The sequence below is a fragment of the Prionailurus bengalensis genome, chromosome A1 (assembly GCF_016509475.1).
Source record: "Prionailurus bengalensis isolate Pbe53 chromosome A1, Fcat_Pben_1.1_paternal_pri, whole genome shotgun sequence".
In the NCBI taxonomy this organism is placed as follows: Eukaryota; Metazoa; Chordata; class Mammalia; order Carnivora; family Felidae; genus Prionailurus; species Prionailurus bengalensis.
In genome coordinates, this window is record NC_057343.1 from 70,691,600 (window position 1) to 70,710,920 (window position 19,321).

Below are 19,321 nucleotides of genomic sequence, written 5' to 3' on the forward strand. Positions count from 1 at the left end.
TTTTATAGGATCTGTACAACAACATAATCATGGCCCATAATCTTCAACTTCAGCGTCTGTGTCTTTTTTTTTTTAATTTTTTTTTAATGTTTAATTTTTTTTAATGTCTCTCTCTGAGACAGAGAGCCTGAGCGGGGGAGGGGCAGAGAAAGAGGACGACACAATCCGAAGCAGGCTCCAGGTGCTGAGCTGTCAGCACACAGCCCGACGCGGGGCTCGAACTCACAAACCGTGAGATCATGCCCTGAGCCGAAGTTGGTAGTTCAACCAACTGGGCCACCCAGGCGCCCCCCCCCCCCCCCCCCGCCCCAGGGTCTGTGTCTTAATTCACTCCTTTGGCTATTTCTAGAGTAAACAGAACTTCAGGGAGAGAGAAGGTTTTCCCAGGCAATACACCTACTCATCCAGCCAGAAGCTGGGCCTCCTGCCCTCAGGGTTTCTCAAGGAGTCAGCTAATCATGAGTTTATTCAGGTATCAGAAGTGAGAACTCAGGCTGGGTTTTGAATACCTGAAGAGCCCAGAAAAAATAACACAGAGAAAAGCTGTCTCTAAGAAGACATGTTTCAGAAAATACTTCATGAGTATGGCTAACACATGAAAATTCAGCTCTTCTTCATCTTCACATCTTTCAACCTCCCCAAGTCCCCAAATAAGACCTGTGCTGCAGTCCTCTGACGCCTCTCGAAAGTAACCCAGCAAAAGGGCACCACAAACGACATACCCTGGCCACTTCTGACTCTGATGCCACATCCTTTTCCTCTAAATTACTGAGCAATAACAATGAGAATAAATTAGTTCCAGGAATTTAGAGTTGGGAGGGGGTGGGTGGGCAAAAATACGTATTCAAATGGAAGCAGGGTAACTAACCTGCCGACGTCAAGAACATCCTGATTGCTCCCCTGTTAGCTATTCACACAGCCCACCAAGTCATTTTCCAATGAGGTTGGCAGTGAGCCTGCTCAGGCGTGGAGAAGTTTCACCAGGCGCTGCCTCCCCCGCTTACTGTCCCAATGAGGGGACGAGGCCCGCTTATGAAGGTGTCTGGAAGTTGAACCTTGCAGCCTCGGAAACTTCATAACGTCCAATGCTTCTCTAAGAAGCACCGGCTTTACCTAGCACCGGACAAGCAGCGACACTGCTAAGGGAGCCCTTAACTGCTGCCCTGGCAGAGGAAAAACAAACATTATTGCCAAAGAAAAGCAGCAAGAGGACACTTCTGATAGAAGCTTTACAGAACAAATACTGTAAGACATATTTATAGTCAGCCCGCAAAGTCATTTTTCAATGACTGTACCTTGTACTAATTGCAAAGAATTGGAAACAACCATCAAATTATGATACTGCTATAGAATTGAGTACCATACAGCCATTAATAATGACATAAATCTATAGATGGTGACAAATGTGTTTTTGATATGTTCTGGGAGAATATTAACGCAGAAATCTATAGTATAGTACATTTTCCAAACACACCACAATGTTATATTTTTATATACATAGGAGAAAGCCTGAAAGTATATACACCAGGGGCACCTGGATGGCTCAGTCAGTAGAGCATGTGATACTTGATCTCAGGGTCGTGAGTTCAAGCCCCACGTTGGTTGTAAAGATTACTAAAAAAATAGACAAAACGAAAAAGAAAGTGTATAAACCAAATAATTAATTTGGGGCACTTCTGGAGTAAAGGTAAGGGCACTTTGTTTTTCCCTATTTCTACACTATATTTCTTATTACATGCATTAATTGATTTTGTGCCTTCTAAATTAGGTAACATTTTCCCCAAGGACTGATTGTGTACATAACTAAAATCGGCAAAAGTTGATTTCAAAATGCTATGCCTGGGATAAAGTAAGTTACTTACATTTAAATGTTACAAATGTATTCTCACCAAGTATGTGGGCTACTAACATAATAATGCAGAACAACAGCGCTACAACAAATAGATCTCATGACTGTGCTGGCATACTTTTTAAAAAACATCTTGAAAAAAGGCTGTATTCCAAGCAGTTTATTGAATTTTCATTTGCAGTGAGCAGCGATAATCACAAGTAAGAAGATCTGCCCTGGGCAAAGGCTTAAATATCCTTGCCTCTCTTATCCGATGTTAGCTCTTTTTATCTTGCTCACGCAGTGGAAGAAGAGAAAAAAAAAACCACTATCAGCTAAGAAACAGTTCCTTGTTGTATCACTGTTGCCTTCACCTTTCCCTCACATCTCTCTGCAAGTGCACAGAGCCCAAGCTCCCCATGCTGCCAGCAGCTTCTGGGCCCACCAGGAGCAGCCTGCACACCCTTTACAGTGGAAAAAGAACTTCCAGTGTAACTGCCTGGGGTGAGATTGACATAAACAAGTAACTGGCCTAGAAAGAGAAGGAAGTTTTTTATTAAGTAATCCCTACGCCCACCGTAGGGTTCCCACTCAGGACGCCAAGATCAAGAGCCACATGCTCAGGACGCCAGGTGGCTCAGTCGGTTAAGCATCCAACTTCGGCTCAGGTCATGATCTCTCAGTTAAAGAGTCCAAGCCCCATGTCAGGCTCTGGGCCGACAGCTCGGAGCCTGGAGCCTGCTTCAGATTCTGTGTCTCCCTCTCTCTCTGCCCCTCAGTCCCCTTCTAAAAATAAATAAACATTTAAAAAAAAAAAAAAAAAGAGCCACATACTCTTTCCACTGAGCCAGCCAGGTGATCCGAGAAGGAAATATTTTAAAAATCACTTGTCTGATTAAAAAAAAAAAAAAATCACACAGCGTCTTTCTATAATGTATTTAAGCCTCTGGATAAATATTTCTACACATCTGGAGAAACACTGACAAAAGACTTTTAAGAATATTCACAAGGGAACCCAAACCACACCACTTCCTCCAAGAAATCATAAGCTACATCAGCTAGGAGCTTTAACCAGTTAAATATATCCAGCATGGAAGGGGCTCGAGCTGCTCAATAGATAAATGAACTATTATTGTGCTGGCAGAAAGAAATCCAAGATAATGAGTAACATCTCTAAACAATATACCAGGGGGAAGAAAACTAAATCCCTCGGATGAAAATCTACAGTGAAAAAGCTCATCATATCTACTGACTTTCTCAGTTCATAGTTAGCAGTATAATTTTCAAAGCCAAACAGTATAAGGCAGCCTCACAGGTCACCGAGGAAAACAATTTAATTCAAATCCAACCCATTACAGGGAAGGTCAAGTTCAGATTACTAAAGACACTAATTGAAAATTAAGTTAATTAACTATAGCAATCGAACCTCTGTTAAAAAAAAAAAATCACTATATAAAATCACTAAGTACTTGTTTAACAATCCCTTTAACAGGTCATTTGAAAGGCTCAATTGTCCCCTCTGCAGTGCATGCTGGTGGTTTTTTGCAGTTTGCTTAAAAAATTATGTGCCTTTATTGTACTAAAGAAATTCCGAGAGGGAAGCACAGCCTACTCATTGATGATAACAACACAACCATTTTTCACATTCCTGCCTTACACAGTCTACCCAGAGCGCTTTGAATATATCCCAACTACGCGGAGTTTAGCTAATGATAAGAACGAACAGAAACTTTTCCAGCAATTGGTTCAAAGTTTAGGTTATTTCTTACTTTGTTCAAGGCTACCCTATTAAAATGCGTGACTGAGAACGCATGTGACTTCATTATGTTCCTTAAACCACCACCCCCATGTCATCTTAATTTTCACAACCATATAAATACATAATGTAAACACGTTTTCATCTTGCAAAGGACTTCTTTGCCAACCCTGTGGAAAGCATTTGCAATGCGCCTCCCTGGGTTTATGTTTGGCCACGCTGCTGCTAGGTGGGACATAATTTTGAACAATACAAAGTTATTCTATACAAAGCAGCCTCCTGGAAACCACATTCGCCCAGAAAATGTCAACATTATCTTTCCTCCCAAAGAAAAATCAAAGTGCAACCAAAGTGAATCTGCAGAAGCAAGGAGAGAGTTCGCGAGAGACAGGCAGAACAGAGCAAGTTTTAAAACCAGAGTGCCAGAAGGCAGTGGGTGCGCACCCACGGGAAAAGCACCCGGTGGAGAAGACGACAGACGACCCCTCTCACCAGCACTGGCCCTGGGCTCTCCGCTTCCACTTCGCCGGGAGCCGCATCCTTACGCTGCAGGGGGGATTCAATCACCAGCTCCTTTTTGACGCTTCGACTGCTTGTCCTGCATTTATCAGCCTGCATTCTCGGCTGGAAACGCAAATCAGACAGTCTGCAACCGGGACAGCTGCGAGTCCCTGGCAGTGCGAGGCACACGCATGCCACCCGCCCGAGGAAGGAAAGGAAGCTGGCTTCCCGAGCGCAGTGGTCAGCCGGCTGGCTGGGTCGGCAGGGACCGCGGGGGTAGGAGGGCAGGCCAGCAAGGGCCGGCCCCCAGGGCTGTTACTACTGCTCAGAAAATGGGAGGTTCCCACACGCCGGCCTCAGGAAAACAAACCCGAACTGTACAACACACAGTGTGCTGCCTCTCTGATAAAGACCGGCCTCATTGTGTCGGTTCCGCACGGCGTGGGCCACAGGGAGCCGAATCAAAACAGTGCAGTGTTTAAAAGAAAATAAGTCACAGTTAGACTCTTTCATGATTACTTCAAATCTGAAGCTCCTGGAGTTAAAGACACAGCTAGGTTGTCTGGGCGTTCTAAAATTCCTGTCGTTTCTGGATTCTTTCCTCCACGGTTAGGGCTGAACACCAAATGCTTGGCTGATGACCAAAACAGGGAAGGGCAAAGAGTGAGGGGTTCCCATAACCTGCATGTGTAGGTGTGCAGGTGTAAAGAAAGAGTTTCCCCCGCAAGATAGACCTCAGCACGTGAAACTTAATTTATCTATTTTATGCCACAAAGACGAGGTCATCAAACAGTTTCATGGGACGCTACATATCATGGTAAATGCTTTTATTAAACAGAATATTACTTTAAATCAACAGGTGCATGGGTAATGAGCCCAGGATTGGAAACTGAGAGGATCACAGTAAAAATATAAGGCAGGGTCTCTCCCTTCAAGGAAAGTCAGAACTAGTTGGGAAGGCAAGGTGAATACACATCATATATGACAGATTAATATAATTAATACAGAGTTACACAAAAGCACAGGAGAGTAGCTGGGTCACCATCCCATGCTTCAATGGTGATAGCACCCAAAATGTGTTTTCCCAAAGCCTGCTATTTCTTCACATTATTAGTGGAATAATTTTTTAATCATTTAAAAATCTAAAGGAAAAACTAAAACAGAAGTCTTAAGGAATTTATTTAAAAATTACACGGAAAATGAGCGTTAAAATGGGATTGATACTAATCTGCACATCTTGGGATCCTGCAAAACTTCTCCCAGTTACTCTGCTTATTTCCTTGAAATCAGAGGATTTAATAACAGTAGATAATAGAAGTAGTAGTAATAATAAGTAAACAATGGAACTAAGTGTTATTTAGCAAAAATAGGTGCCATAAGGTATACTACCCAAGGAAATGCATAAACTATCATAAAAGATACAGGTACAAGGCTCCCGCTTTCCAGGCAAAGTATTTGAGGCAGGAAGGGCTCAGAGGGGCATCACCAGAGCCAAGACGGTACTCTACGCCCCCGTGTCCTCTTTTTTCCCACCATGGCCTGCCGAGCCACGCCAGTCTATATCACTCAAACACCAGGAATCCTGAGTGTGAACATTAATTGTGTAATCAGTCACAAGGGTTCAACTAGTCCATTAAAAAATTAAGTTTCTACAATTATTTTTTTTTATATTTTATTTTAGAGAGAGAGCATGGGTAGGGGAGAGGGGCAGAGGGAGGGAGGGAGGGAGAGGAAGAGAGAGAGAGAGAGAGAGAGAGAGAGAGAGAGAGAGAGAGAAAGACAGAGAATCCCAAACAGGCTTCATGCGCAGCGCAGAGCCCAACTTGGGGCACAATCTCACGACCCTGGTATTGTGACCCGAACCAAAATCAAGAGTTGAACGCTCAATAATTTTTTTAACTACTCCATTTCTCAACCTTGGCTAATCTTTCAGGGTAAATATACACCCACTTGCCAAATCTAGGTTCTAAAATAATGATATATGAATTTTAAAACTCTATCTTCATAAAGTTACAAGAGGACAAAAAAAAAAAAAAACACCCAAAACACAGAGCTTCAGTTACATAAATACAGAATTAAAGTAGCAGTTAAATAAAAACTTATAAATGTGGGGCGCCTGGGTGGCTCAGTCGGTTGAGCGTCTGACTTCAGCCCGGGTCACGATCTCGCGGTCTGTGAGTTCGAGCCCCGCGTCAGGCTCTGGGCTGATGGCTCAGAGCCTGGAGCCTGCTTCCGATTCTGTGTCTCCCTCTCTCTCTGCCCCTCCCCCGTTCATGCTCTGTCTCTCTCTGTCTCAAGAATAAATAAACGTTAAAAAAAAATTTAAAAAAAAAAAAAAAGAAGATGCTCACTCCTAGAGGGGAGAAGCCAGCTAGTCACTTATGACAGACAAGTAAACAAATAAAATCATCAAAAAAAAAAAAAAACCTTATAAATGTCCTATAAATCAGAAGAGGCAAGAAAGTCTGAAGCCACTGAGTCTCAGTTAAGTACAGCATAATCAACAACTTGAGCAACTTTTTTAATTGGCTTGAGAAGTTGTAAATAGCCCTATTCTTCCTCAATTCCCCATCTTCCTTAATTCACTGGCAGATCAGGACTTTGAGAGAAATGCTACCCTGTGTATTTAGTTAAAATACTCTGACATTCTGGGTGTCTGGGTGGCTCAGCGGGTTGAATGTCCGACTTCAACTCAGGTCATGATCTCACAGATCATGAGTTCCAGCCCCGCATCGGGCGCACAGGGCCTGGAGCCTGCTTTGGATCCTCTGTCCCTGCCCCACCCCCACTCATGTGAGCACACATGTTCTGTCTTCTCCCTCCCTCTCTCAAAAATGAATAAACATTAAAAAAAAATACTCTGACATTCTGTAAGTAATGAATAGGAACTTAAAAGGTTATTTGTTGTATGAACACTACAAGTGTCCAGCATGGATAATTTAAGTAATCTTTGTAACAACCAAGCAGGTAACATGATTATCCCTATTTTACAGGTGCAGAAACTGATGTACAGAGGGGTTCCACATGTACAGAAGGTGCTACAGTGAACAGGGGTAATATGGACCCAGTGTACACACTCTTAACCAAGATACTATGAACCAATTGTCTATTCCAATTATGCCAACTGTTAAAAAGCAAAATATGGAAAAGCTACTGATCAGCAATTAAAGATAAAGGCAGCATCTGGGTTTAGTCCCATCAAGGTAATGTAGTGAAGAGGTAAAAATGGCATAGCACAGTGCCAGGTACATAGTAGGTATTCATTTAATGGTAATTACTGTTATTGTGTTGTTATTCCCAGCTGAAGAAATTAGCCTTCATCTTAAATTCAGGGCTTTGGCTATGTGATCTAAAATGACAGTTTCACCAACCATATAGTGACAACACATTACAAAGTGCTTCAATTTAAAATCAATTGCTCTTGGGATGCCTGGGTGGCTCCGTAGGTTAAGTGTCCGACTTCGTCTCAGGTCATGCTCTCGCATTTCATGAGTTCCAGCCCCACATTAGGCTCTGTGATGACAGCTCAGAGCCTGGAGCCTGCTTCCGATTCTGTGTCTCCTTCTGTCTCTGCCCCTCCCTGACTTGTGCTCTATCTCTGTCTCTCTCTCTCTCAAAAATAATAAATAAACATTAAAAGTCTTTTAAAATTTTTTTAATTTAACTAATTAAGGTAAATAATTAATTTAATTAAATTTTAATTAAAATTTGTTAATTAAAACATTTTTTGAATCAACTGCTCTTGGGGTGCCTAGGCTGCTCAGTCAGTTGAGCATCTGGCTTCCGCTCAGGTCATGATCTCGCAGTTCACGAGTTCAACCCCATATTGGGCTTGTTGCTGTCAGCACAGAGCCCACTTTGGATCCTCTGTCCACCACCCCACCCCCCCCCCACTGGCACTCTCTCTTTCAAAAATAAATAAACATTTTTTTAAAAATTAATAAAATCAACTGTTCTTTACTCTTTGCTGCTTGATTATGACAGCTGCCTTCTAACAGTCATCTTGAACCCCACGTACTCATCCCATGAGCCAGGCATCTCCTTCTTACAGTTTTCCTGTATTTTTCAAAATTTTAGCAATAAATTGATATTTCTTTTGTAATCAAGGAAAAAACTTTAAATTGGCTCTGAGCTTCCAGGTAGCCAGGACATTACGGCAAACACCATCAGTTCCCTAATTCATATCACCAAAAGGAGAAAATGTACCAAGCTGTAAGGCAAGAAAAAAAAATTTTTTTTAAGCTTCTCATGCAGAGATTTGCATAAAAAGGGACTGATTAATATACTAGGTTCTCAACATGTGTATAGGAAATGCAGCCACAAAGTTCACAATGCTTTCTCACCATGATCTCAGAGCATTATACTTAAATCCTGGGTAGAGGAAAGCAATTCTAAGAGCAAGATGGTCTTATAATCTATCACCTTCAAATGGTCCAATTTATGAGAAGGAAATTCTCAGGACTTAGAGGAATGGAGTTACTATTGCCAGCTTTCCTGCTACATAACTTCTCAGGCTATGTCAAGTGCCCTGGTTCTGTTCTGCTCATTTGGGACAACCAAATGCTTTAGAAGTCTGCCAGTCTAGGAGAGTTACATGGTATAGTATTTAAGTCCATAACCTAAACCTCCAAGTAGGATGTGGTTTCTCTAAAGGGTTCGTGAGATCGATATCTAAGGACATGAGAGTGACATCTGGTCAGAGCAGTCACAAGAGGAAATGCCATCTTAGAAGGATGGGAAGTAGGTGGCCAAGGTGTTCTTTGCAACATTTCAAAGAACAAGGTATATGCTGGACCTCTGGATTCAAGTCCACCAACATTTACTGAGCTCCTACTATCCAGCAGCCTCTAGTTATTTCATATGTTACCTGGTTTAACTCTTACAAGAAAAAACAAAAACAAAAACACAAAAAAACCCATCTACTAACATTATCAAAGGTATAGAGTTTTACTGTTTAAACAGAACAGAGTAAACCCTGTGGGAAAGTAGGAACACTTTAGAAGAAGGATGGAATGAATGCTTCTGTATAATGAGTTTCAGTTCTCAGATTTTAATATTTAGTCAAATACAGATTGGGTACACAAAACCATGAAAACTTTAGAGAAGATTTATGGAAATTTCCAAGGGCAATTTTTTGCCACAAGGAAGGCTAACTTTGGATTCTACAGCTCCCAACTTCCCCCTCCCACTGTAAGATCAAGCTCCGTCATATTTTGAAAAGCAAAGAGTTTACAACCCTCTCACCCAGGATTCCTACACATGCCTTAAGACCAGTTTAAATGCCACCTTGTTCCTGCTAGCCAGGATTGATTAGCTCCTCTTCTAGCAACCCTGTGGGCATTGCTTTTATTTACCTCTATTTTGGAGCTTTTCACAGTCCACCTTTTATTAAGTTTGTATGTGTCACACTCTTCAGTGAGACTATAAATTCATGAGGGCAGGAACTAGATCTTAACCACCTTTGCATCTCCAGCATCTTAAGTACTGCAGGCACTCAAAACGCGTTTGCTGAATTCAGTGCTTATGTTAGTTTTGTGTCACTGGTTATCTTTAGCTCTAAAGTAAAATTTAGTAGTTGTAGAAATATGCAAACATTTTCATTTGTTAATGGCCCAAATTAAGGCAAAAGCATTTAACTGTTAATAAACTGAAACCCAACAGACCATTTACTAATTAAAATGTTCCTTTCTCCCAGCTAAGAAAATATTATCCTGCAAAATTTGCTAAACACTTTCCAGACAAAGGTATACTTGGAAACAGTATAACTGAACCTTTAAGAATGCAAATAAGGGGCGCCTGGGTGGTTCAGTCGGTTGAGCGGCCGACTTCGGCTCAGGTCACGATCTCACAGTCCGTGAGTTCGAGCCCCGCGTCGGGCTCTGTGCTGACAGCTCGGAGCCTGGATCCTGTTTCAGATTCTGTGTCTCCCTCTCTCTGACCCTCCCCTGTTCATGCTCTGTCTCTCTCTGTCTCAAAAATAAATAAATGTTAATTAAAAAAAAATTTTTTTTAATAAAATAAAATAAAAAGAATGCAAATAAATTTTTTTTAGCAATGAATTGTATAAAATTTAAAACTGCATTTTGCTGTAGCTAATAATCACATAAGGAGTAACCCATACGAGGAATAAATATCAATTACCTCAAGAAAATTTCCCACTCTTCTGTTAGGGACTCTTAGCATATCAGAAGGATATTTAAAACATAACAATTAACTTTAAAGGCTAATATATATATATATATATATATACACACACACACACACACACACACACACACACACATATATATATATACACCTTTAAGGTATGTATAAAGTATATTTAAATAAAATATATACATATAAAGACAAACATAATTTTGGGTAGATTTGCATATATATTAAACATATGTCTAAATATTAAACAAGTATATATGCATATGTACATATATACATATAGACTACACACACACACACACACACACACACACACACACACACGTAGTCTCTACTCCAAAGTAATCATCTGTTTTCTCTTGTTCTGGGACAGTGAAACAGCAAGCACAAATTAAGAAAAATTGCAAAAAGGAGCAAATGATAGACTTTCCAGTGTATTGTCCCTGGTCAGATCGCGGGCCAAAGAAAAGAAAGGGTGTCAGGGAAATGATCTGCCCTTCTGAGCGAAACAAAAATATAGGATACAGAAGGCACAAGAAGCAGCAAAACAACAGGGAGTGGAAGTCACAGATGTAGGACACAAAATGATAGTTACGGTGGAAGAGGGATATAGTGATGAAAAGGGCAACAGATGTGGGAGCAGGTAGAGATGGGAGAGGAACAGGTTTTCTGCATCAGACCCTTGGGGCCTCTTTGAAAAGTTAAAATAAAAACAAAATCTGATAGGGGCACTGGGTGGCTCAGTCAGTTAAGCATCGGACTCTTGATTTCAGCTCAGGTCATAATCTCAACAGTTTGTGGGATTGAGCCCCATGCAGGGCTCTGTGCTGGCAGTACTGGGATTCTCTCTCTCCCTCTCTCTCTCTCTCTCTGCCCCCTCCCATGCACTCATGTGCTCTCTCTCTCAAAATAAATAAATAAACTTTTTAAAATCTGATATAAATTCTGATGCTCACCTCAACTTTTTTTTTGTCATCAGAGATCTAATCAAATGATCACAGAAATAGAATCTGCATCATCATCTAGTCTAGTGGTTCTTAGCCTGGAACTCAAGACTGAACTTGGGGGGGTCCATGAACCCTCAAAAATTACATTCAAAATTTTGCGTGTTTGTGATTTTTCTGAGGAGAGGCCATTAGAGTTTATCGAACATTCAGAGGAGGGGCCAAGGGAAGATCATCCACTCACAGAATAAGGAAACTGAGGTCCAGAGAAATGAGCTAGAGAGCCAACCAAAGCTTGGGGATACAAAGCTCTTCACCTTAGCAGGTTCAAATTCTATTTAAGTAGAGACAACAACAGCAATTTAAACACCAGGCACCAGTTAAATAAACAAGCCATCCAATGGCAATCACCACTGTCAACACCTACAGTCTGCTCATTCGTTGAGTGATGGCCAGTCAGCAAGTGGGTCATTACATGAAATGTCATGCCAGATGCACAACCCAGGGCCAATAAAGTATACCTCCAAAACAGGGGAAATCAACAATCCAAACTATTTTCTGAGAACTTTTAATGACTTTGAGAAAATGCCCACAGTAATACACACATACAAGACTCAAAATAAATATATGACTGCTGATTAACTCTGGTATGTGAGACTATCAGTAATTTTTTTTCTCTAAACCCTTTCCAAATTTTCATCAAAAGCACTTATTACCTCTATATTCAGAAAAAAAAAATGAATATGCTGTATTGCAAGATAATGGTATAGAAAAAGCTCACATTGAGGTTTTAGCCCCCACTATACCACTCAACAGCTGTGTGATATTAGAAAAGTCACTTCATGGGGCGCCTGGGTGGCGCAGTCGGTTAAGCGTCCGGCTTCAGCCAGGTCACGATCTCGCGGTCCGTGAGTTCGAGCCCCGCGTCAGGCTCTGGGCTGATGGCTCAGAGCCTGGAGGCTGTTTCCAATTCTGTGTCTCCCTCTCTCTCTGCCCCTCCCCCATTCATGCTCTGTCTCTCTCTGTCCCAAAATAAATAAACGTTAAAAAAAAAAAAAGAAAAGTCACTTCAGGGGTGCCTGGGTGGCTCAGTCAGTTGAACAACCAACTCTTGATTTCGGTTGAGGTCATGATCTCACGGTTTGTGATATCCAGCCCCACGTCAGGCTCTGCGCTGATAGCATGGAGCCCGCTTGGGATTCTCTTTCTCTCCCTCTCTCTCTCTCTCCCTTAAAATAAATAAATAAACTTTAAAAAGAGAAAAAAAAAGTCACTTCACCTGTCTGGGTCCCACAAAGTTCACCTATAAAACGAAGGACTTACACTAAAAAATCTTACAGCTCTACAGGTCTATACTAACCATTAAAACTTCCTTTATTGATTAGTTTCAGGGAAAATAAACCACTGCAATGAATGATAAACATCTCAATATCCCATTTCCCCACTACACACAAAAGAAAAACACAAAGACTAAATAGTAAATGTTTCTAAATGCAGAGGACCCTCCTCCAGAGGAGCAGGGACAGAGCTGAGGGGCTGGCAGATGACAAGGACCACAGGATGTTCTATCGGTGAGGAAGGATGTCACGGGGAGGCCGGCTGCCCTCTCCACACAGCTCTGGGATAAGCCCACAGTACTGGGACAGCAGAGCACAGGCTCTGAAGAAGGCTCTGTTTTCAGATGAGGCAATTAAGATGGAGAGTCCTTCATTTCTAGAGACTGCTCTCCAGTACTGGGGGTGCGAATTTAGGACAGCAACTTCACCCCCTGGGGGCCCCAGGTCCTGCACCTGGAAAAGAGGGATCAATGTCCACCATTAAAATTCTAACCAGATTGAGTACATTCCCAAGACCCAAGCGGGTAATGGATGTGTCCCACTGTGTGCAGGAGTACTGCACGCAGTCACAAATATTCAAGAAGCTTCCCAGTAAAGACAGCCTCACCTCCGCCCATGACATCCCCTTTCCCCTGCTTCCATTTTTCCACAGCCTCTATCACTATCTGGCATTCTGTATTCTATTTTCCTTATTTGTTCCATGTCTGTCTAATCCCAATTGAAAAAAAAAAATCAAAGGCAAAGAAGCTCTGTGAGGGCAGAGATTTTTGTCTATTTTGTTCACTGCTCTATTCCCAGGTCCTAAAACAGAGTAGATGCTCAAAAGATATTTCTTGAATGGATTTAGAAGAGTCAGGATCCCCGCAGTCTGGAAATGGAACTTTTACACTCTGCACACCAATAGTTTTTCTGTAAACTGTCAGTTTATTTTAATCACAATAATGATACCTCAGCCAGCAGTGTCAAAGATTTGGTTTAGAGGTGGAAATTTACAAAGCAAAGGAAAACATAATGTTCCTGGGATTTTTCTCAAGAAACGAAACTCCTGGCCCGAGTTACGGAGGCCTGGCCAGCCACACAGCGTCACCCCTGACGGAGGTGTCCCAGCACATTTTATCTACCCTTGTCAGCTTTAAGCACTGCAGAAAGGGTGGCGGGTATGTGGTGTGTACACAGCAGGCGATCCATAAATGTTTGCTCATAGGATAAATGAAGAAATTGCCTCATCTTGGTTTGATTCATCACAGACCCAAGCCTCACAGAAGTTCAAATGAAGAATTTTCTAACTTTCCTCCCTACGTGCCAAAGGTTGAGGTTAAGGGCCAGATAATGTATGCTTGGTGAGAAAAACAACCAAAAGCTTTTTTTTTTTTTTTTTTAAGCACTAAAGTTTTTCCTTCTAAATAAAATGCTTTATTCGGTTATAAATGGAAGACAAACGTCCATTCTTTCACTTCTCCCCATATCCACCCCCCAAAGCAACCTAATGAAAACCGCAAATGACCACCCTCCAAGTTTACTGGTTCTGTAAAATCTTTGTGTAGGTTAACTTCACTTAAAGAGAGTTCCATCAGTGCTACTAAGGCTCAAAACTGGTGGACCAGGGCACCTGGGTGGCTTGGTCGGTTAAGCACCCAACTCTTGATTTCAGCTCAGATCATGAGCTCGTGGTTCGTGCGATCAAGCCCCATGTTGGGCTCTACCTGACCTCGAGGAGCCTTCTTGGGATTCTCGCTCCCTCTCTCTGCCCCTCCCCCATGCACACAAGCACACCCACACTTTTTCAAAATAAATAAGCAAATGTTAAAAAAACAAAACAAAACTGGTCGACCACCTTGATTTATAGATGATGGGGATGGGGCTAGCTGGTAGAGGGCACAGGGCTCTGATTACTCCCTGGTGTCATAGTTCATGGCCATCAGCCACCTATCCTGGGGGCAGGAGAGAGGACAGGCCTCCAGGCAAAAGCAGGACACCTACTTCTGCAAAAAGGAAAACACCCCCCAGCTGCAAGGGGAAAGTCCACCAGGAGGAAATTTGGCAAAGTGAGTTATGGAGTACCCCCTAGTGCTTCTGGCCTAATTTAGCTTGCGTTTAAAAGACAGTGACCATTTACAATAATACCGGTTCCCTAACAATAATTGGGAAATCCCCACCTTTAAAAAGCAGATTACGTGCCCTGCATAAGATAAACTCATCAGCAGCAAAGATGATGTATCCCTTCTCATCCTGCTGCCTAAAGGATGGTTTTCCACTTCTTCCAAGCTCATTGTGATTGATTTCCTATGTGAAATCAAGAGACTGCCAAGGAATAGAAAACAAAGCCAGCTTTAGGGGACTCAAACGTTATTCCTGGACAACACATCCTGACACGTCAAACTTTCCCCCATGCGTGCTTGCAAAAATATGGAACTAATTTGAATGAATTTCTTCATAGATAAGCTACAAATAAAGGGACCAGGGCAGGAGATACAAACACAGTGCATGGGAAGGGTCACATGCCAAGGAAGACACCAAGGTTTGCCTCCTCTGCACCTGCCAAATCAAAACACACACACTTAGAAACTGATGGTGGCGATGGTGGCGACAGGGATGGTGACAGGAATGGTGACAGAGCTGTAGCCACCTTTGCTCCTTTACTAAAGTTGTTTGAATAGTCCTGTTACTTCTGCTACATTTCGGTGGTTTTATTTTATTTCAGCTGCCCCCTCTCACACAAGGGGAAAAACTCAAACAAGGGGAAGAATATGGTTAAAAGAAAGAAAGTGATGTTTAATCAGGTTCTGAATACTGGAACACTAGTGGCTGTGAATATTCTTCCACTGGCCCTTTCATAAAAAGAGCCCAGGTCTTGAAGTCCCTCTGTTGATTCAAAAATAGGTTAAACACAAAACAAACAAGGCTTCCATGTCACACAGAGCACTTAGGAACTCTCCAGGCACACACTTCCATTTATGCTTTGCCAAGACCAAAATCTATAAGCCAATACTTATTATTATTATTTTATAACTGTCACACAAGAATCTCAACACAAAGAGAAGAGGAAAGGGAAGATAATAAGTAACCTGGGGGATGGCAGAGGTGGGCAAGGAAACCATTACCCGAGTCCCTACTAGGTACTAGGCCCCCAACATACAATCTCATTTAATTCAGATCAATATTTTATTTTATGTTATGTTATGGTATGTTCTTTTAGAGAGAGAGTGAGTAGTGGAGCGGGGCAGCGGGGGTGGGGGGGAGAGAACCCCAAGGAGGCTCCATGCTCAGCACAGAACCAGAGGCGGGGCTCGATCCCACAACCCTGGAATCATGACCTGAGCTGAAATCAGGAGTTGGACACTCAACCAACTGACTGGTTCAATTTAACCCTTATAATAGTAACACTATATTAGGTGTTTTTGTTTACAGAAACTGGTGTTCCTATAAAGTTAATAACTTACCTTAAGTTTGCATAGTTACTATGCTTTGGAGCTATGTTTCAAAATCAATCTTAAATCTGGTAACTAAATAGATCAAAATTTTTATTTAAGTTTTATTTCAAACATAATTTCATCTCCCTTTTGAACAGAAATCTCCTTAGGGGAGCCACTGAAGTTTAATGTTAATAGCAGTTGTGTCTGAACTATGGAACTAATGCTTTTATTTTCCTTTCTTTCTACTTATCTATATATTCAAAACTTCTCTCAAGCATGTGTTACTTTAAACACATTCAAAAACTTTTTTAAAGCCATTTATTTACCATTTGGGAAATTTTTAAAAATTCATGTCCACAAAGTAGCTAATGCATATAACATGTTCCTCCAGGGGCACAACTTGTGGGAAGGTTAGTGAGGTATCCAATTCAGGAATAGAATTTAAGAAAGCACCAAAACTCAGTAATTAATATAGATAAAATTCAATGAAATTCTCAAAAAATCAAAAATAATACCCCCCCAAAAAGGCCACGATAAATAAAACTTGAAATGAAAATGGGTTCGGTATAAATGAACTTTATTGCCTCAGGCTCCAGCACGGCTCTGCTCAGCGAGGGCTTACTCTGGGCCCACCACTGTGATACACAGGATAGTTATTCCTCCATCAACCCTGAGACAGGTACTCTTATTTTACAGAGGAGGAAACTGAGGCATGAAAGTTAAGGAGTTAGTCCAAGGTCACAGAACTAGTTCAAGGTCACAGAGCTGGTACGTGGCAAAACCACTTTAAACAGGGTAATAAGGGGCCATTTGTACTTTCCTTGAGCATAAACATAAAATCAAAGTCTGTTTAAAACTGCTCTCGGGGCACCTGGGTGGCTCAGTCGGTTGAGTGTCCAACTTCAGCTCAGGTCATGATCTCACAGTCTGTGGGTTCGAGCCCCGCGTCAGGCTCTGTGCTGACAGCTCAGAGCCTGGAGCCTGCTTCGGATTCTGTGTCTTCCTCTCTCTCTGCCCCTCCCTCACTCACACTTTGTCTCACTCTGTTTCTCAAAAATAAATGTAAAAAAAAAAATTTTTTTTTTTTAAAAACTGCTCTCCAAGCAAGCAGCTTGTCAGATAAAGATTTAAACTCAAGCTGAACACACATTCTTCTTCCTTTGATGATTAAGTGATTCAGTGGCAATTTGGGCAAAGAACCAAACCTCCACTACTAAAACCCCCACTACTAAAACCTCTTTTCTTTCGTTTAATTGTTCACACAGAGGTGAAACCTCCTAATCATTCAAAGTTTGGAACAGAGGGAGGGAAAGGGAAAATGTGAGAGCAAAGACTTTCCTCTCGCTCTAATTCCCCACAGGAAAGACACTAGAAACAGGCAGTATAACCTGGAGATCTGCCTCCTGAGGCAGGGCAGTCTCTCCACGTGCTGAACTGTGATGAGCCCCAGAGACAATCCTTGCTCCCCACCCCCACCCCCACCCCCAGCCTGTAGGGCAACAAGGCGCAGAGGCCCTTGTGGTTTCCCTGCCCTCTTCACCACTGCCTGCCCAAGGTCTTACAGACAAAGACCACTGATTGTCTGCAATGCCTCCCCATGCCTCCAGAAATGCTACCTGTTAATCTGGAATATTCCCTTACCACCTCCTGATCTTAACCTGTCAAATGTCTGCTCACCTGTGTATGATGCAGATTCCAGAAAACACCCCAAACTGCTCAATTGGAATCTTGTGCTGAGACCCGTGGGCCTGCGCAGCACCCAGGTGAGACCTCTTAGAGGCGTTCATCCATCTATGTCTGAGAATCACAGATCCTCATTTATTAACTTAAAAGAGACAAGAACACCCACGATGTTTAAACACAGATCCATAACAAGGAAATGTGGATGGGTTCCCGGATATGTCTCTGCGCAGGTATGACACAGATGATTGCCCTTGGCTGAAAGCAAGGGGTGGCATAAGGATGAGGCCAAAACGCTTAGTATTCTCCACAGGATGGAACACACACCCTTGGCCTTATCAAGATGCCATGGCAGGCTTTGACTCATTAGTGACTGGTCATTTCTATTTACCTGGACTTTGGGGAAAAACACAAACTTGTGCGTAGATTCTTCCACCAGAATTACCCTTCACTCACCTTCCTCTCTCCTTTTCCCCTGGGCCCCTGTCAGAATGAAATGCCTTTCAATTTCGAGCCAATGAGAAAGAACCTACAGAGCAGGACAAGTTTCACACGTCTCTCAAATACTTTTAACAGTATGATCACAGACTGAAACACCTGCTTATTAGCAGGATAGTTTCCCAAAGAGAACACAGAACAAAACCAACCCTAGGGTTTTGTTGCCTGGAATCCCTTCTCAAACATCTTGTTTGCCAGCTGAGTTAAAAGCTCTCATTCGAGTTCAAATTTGTGACCCTACGGTTGCTAACTGAAAGCAGTGAAGCAATCTCTTTAGAGAAAGGCAACTGCATGTGTAAGGATTTCCTTTCTCCCGCCATTAGAGGAATAAGATGCCAAAGTTACATCCTCCATATGTATCCTCCACAACTCACTGCAATTAGGCCAGTAATGAAAAAAATACCCCTTACCCAATATTATACGTTAAACACACTATTATTTTCCCCTTTTAAACAGAATCTCTTACTCAGATGTGTACATTAGATTCCCGACAACTTTCATGAGCCTTCAATGCTGATTTAAGACCTGAAGGCAGTAAAATAAACAAAAAATCTCAAACAAGTTTTGTTTGGCAACATTTTTAAATGGAGACTATGTTAACACTTCCCCAACATCTCATTTTGAAATAACTGCAGCATATACTACAATGTGTGTTCACTGATTTCGGGGCAAAGGACTTCTGGTTTATTGCAATAGATTTAAATCAACCAAAAGGGTCAGCAGATCCAGCTCCCCAGACCTGACATGCCACCTCCAAGTCTCTACTTGTCTTGGGGACACAGGCTCATCAAATTAGGACACCAAACTGTCTGATGGTCAAGTTCTTTTCGGCTCAGATTTTCTGTAATTCAGTGATACATATTACCACTGTGGCTAGCTGGGCTTCCTTCAACCTTCTACTGTGACACTAATTTTGTCACATTCTGAGCGACCCAGCATTTATTACATAAGAGAACTTCTTAGGAACATTCGTGAAAGTAGTCAATGGAACGCTCTCTGTATTTACTCATTAATCCATTTGTGAATGAGCTGATTCATGCATTAACTCCCCTGTCTGCTCAATTAATCACTCAGCAGGCATTTGCTAACCACAGGGCACTGTGCAGGGCTGAGAGGTGAGGAACACACAATCCAGTGGGGAGCAAGTAACTTCAATACCACGAGTGGCAGAAGAAACAGGCTAGGCCTGTGTTGGCCAGTATGACAGC

General features: G+C 42.1%; 1 protein-coding gene across 25 annotated transcripts in view; it reads right to left on the bottom strand.

The window, feature by feature from the left end:
- The window catches only part of DOCK9 (dedicator of cytokinesis 9), a 291,625-nt gene that overhangs the window by 176,423 nt on the left and 95,881 nt on the right, over positions 1 to 19,321 (bottom strand). For 8 of the 25 annotated variants that reach the window (XM_043582247.1, XM_043582231.1, XM_043582166.1 and 5 more), the window contains exon 1: positions 4,077 to 4,340. The exons of the other annotated variants lie outside the window; for them this stretch is intronic. In XM_043582247.1, coding sequence (XP_043438182.1) covers positions 4,077 to 4,202 — 126 coding nt within the window. In that variant the 5' untranslated portion in view covers positions 4,203 to 4,340. Of the gene's footprint in view, positions 1 to 4,076; positions 4,341 to 19,321 lie in introns of those variants that run through there. 25 annotated transcript variants of the gene reach the window in all.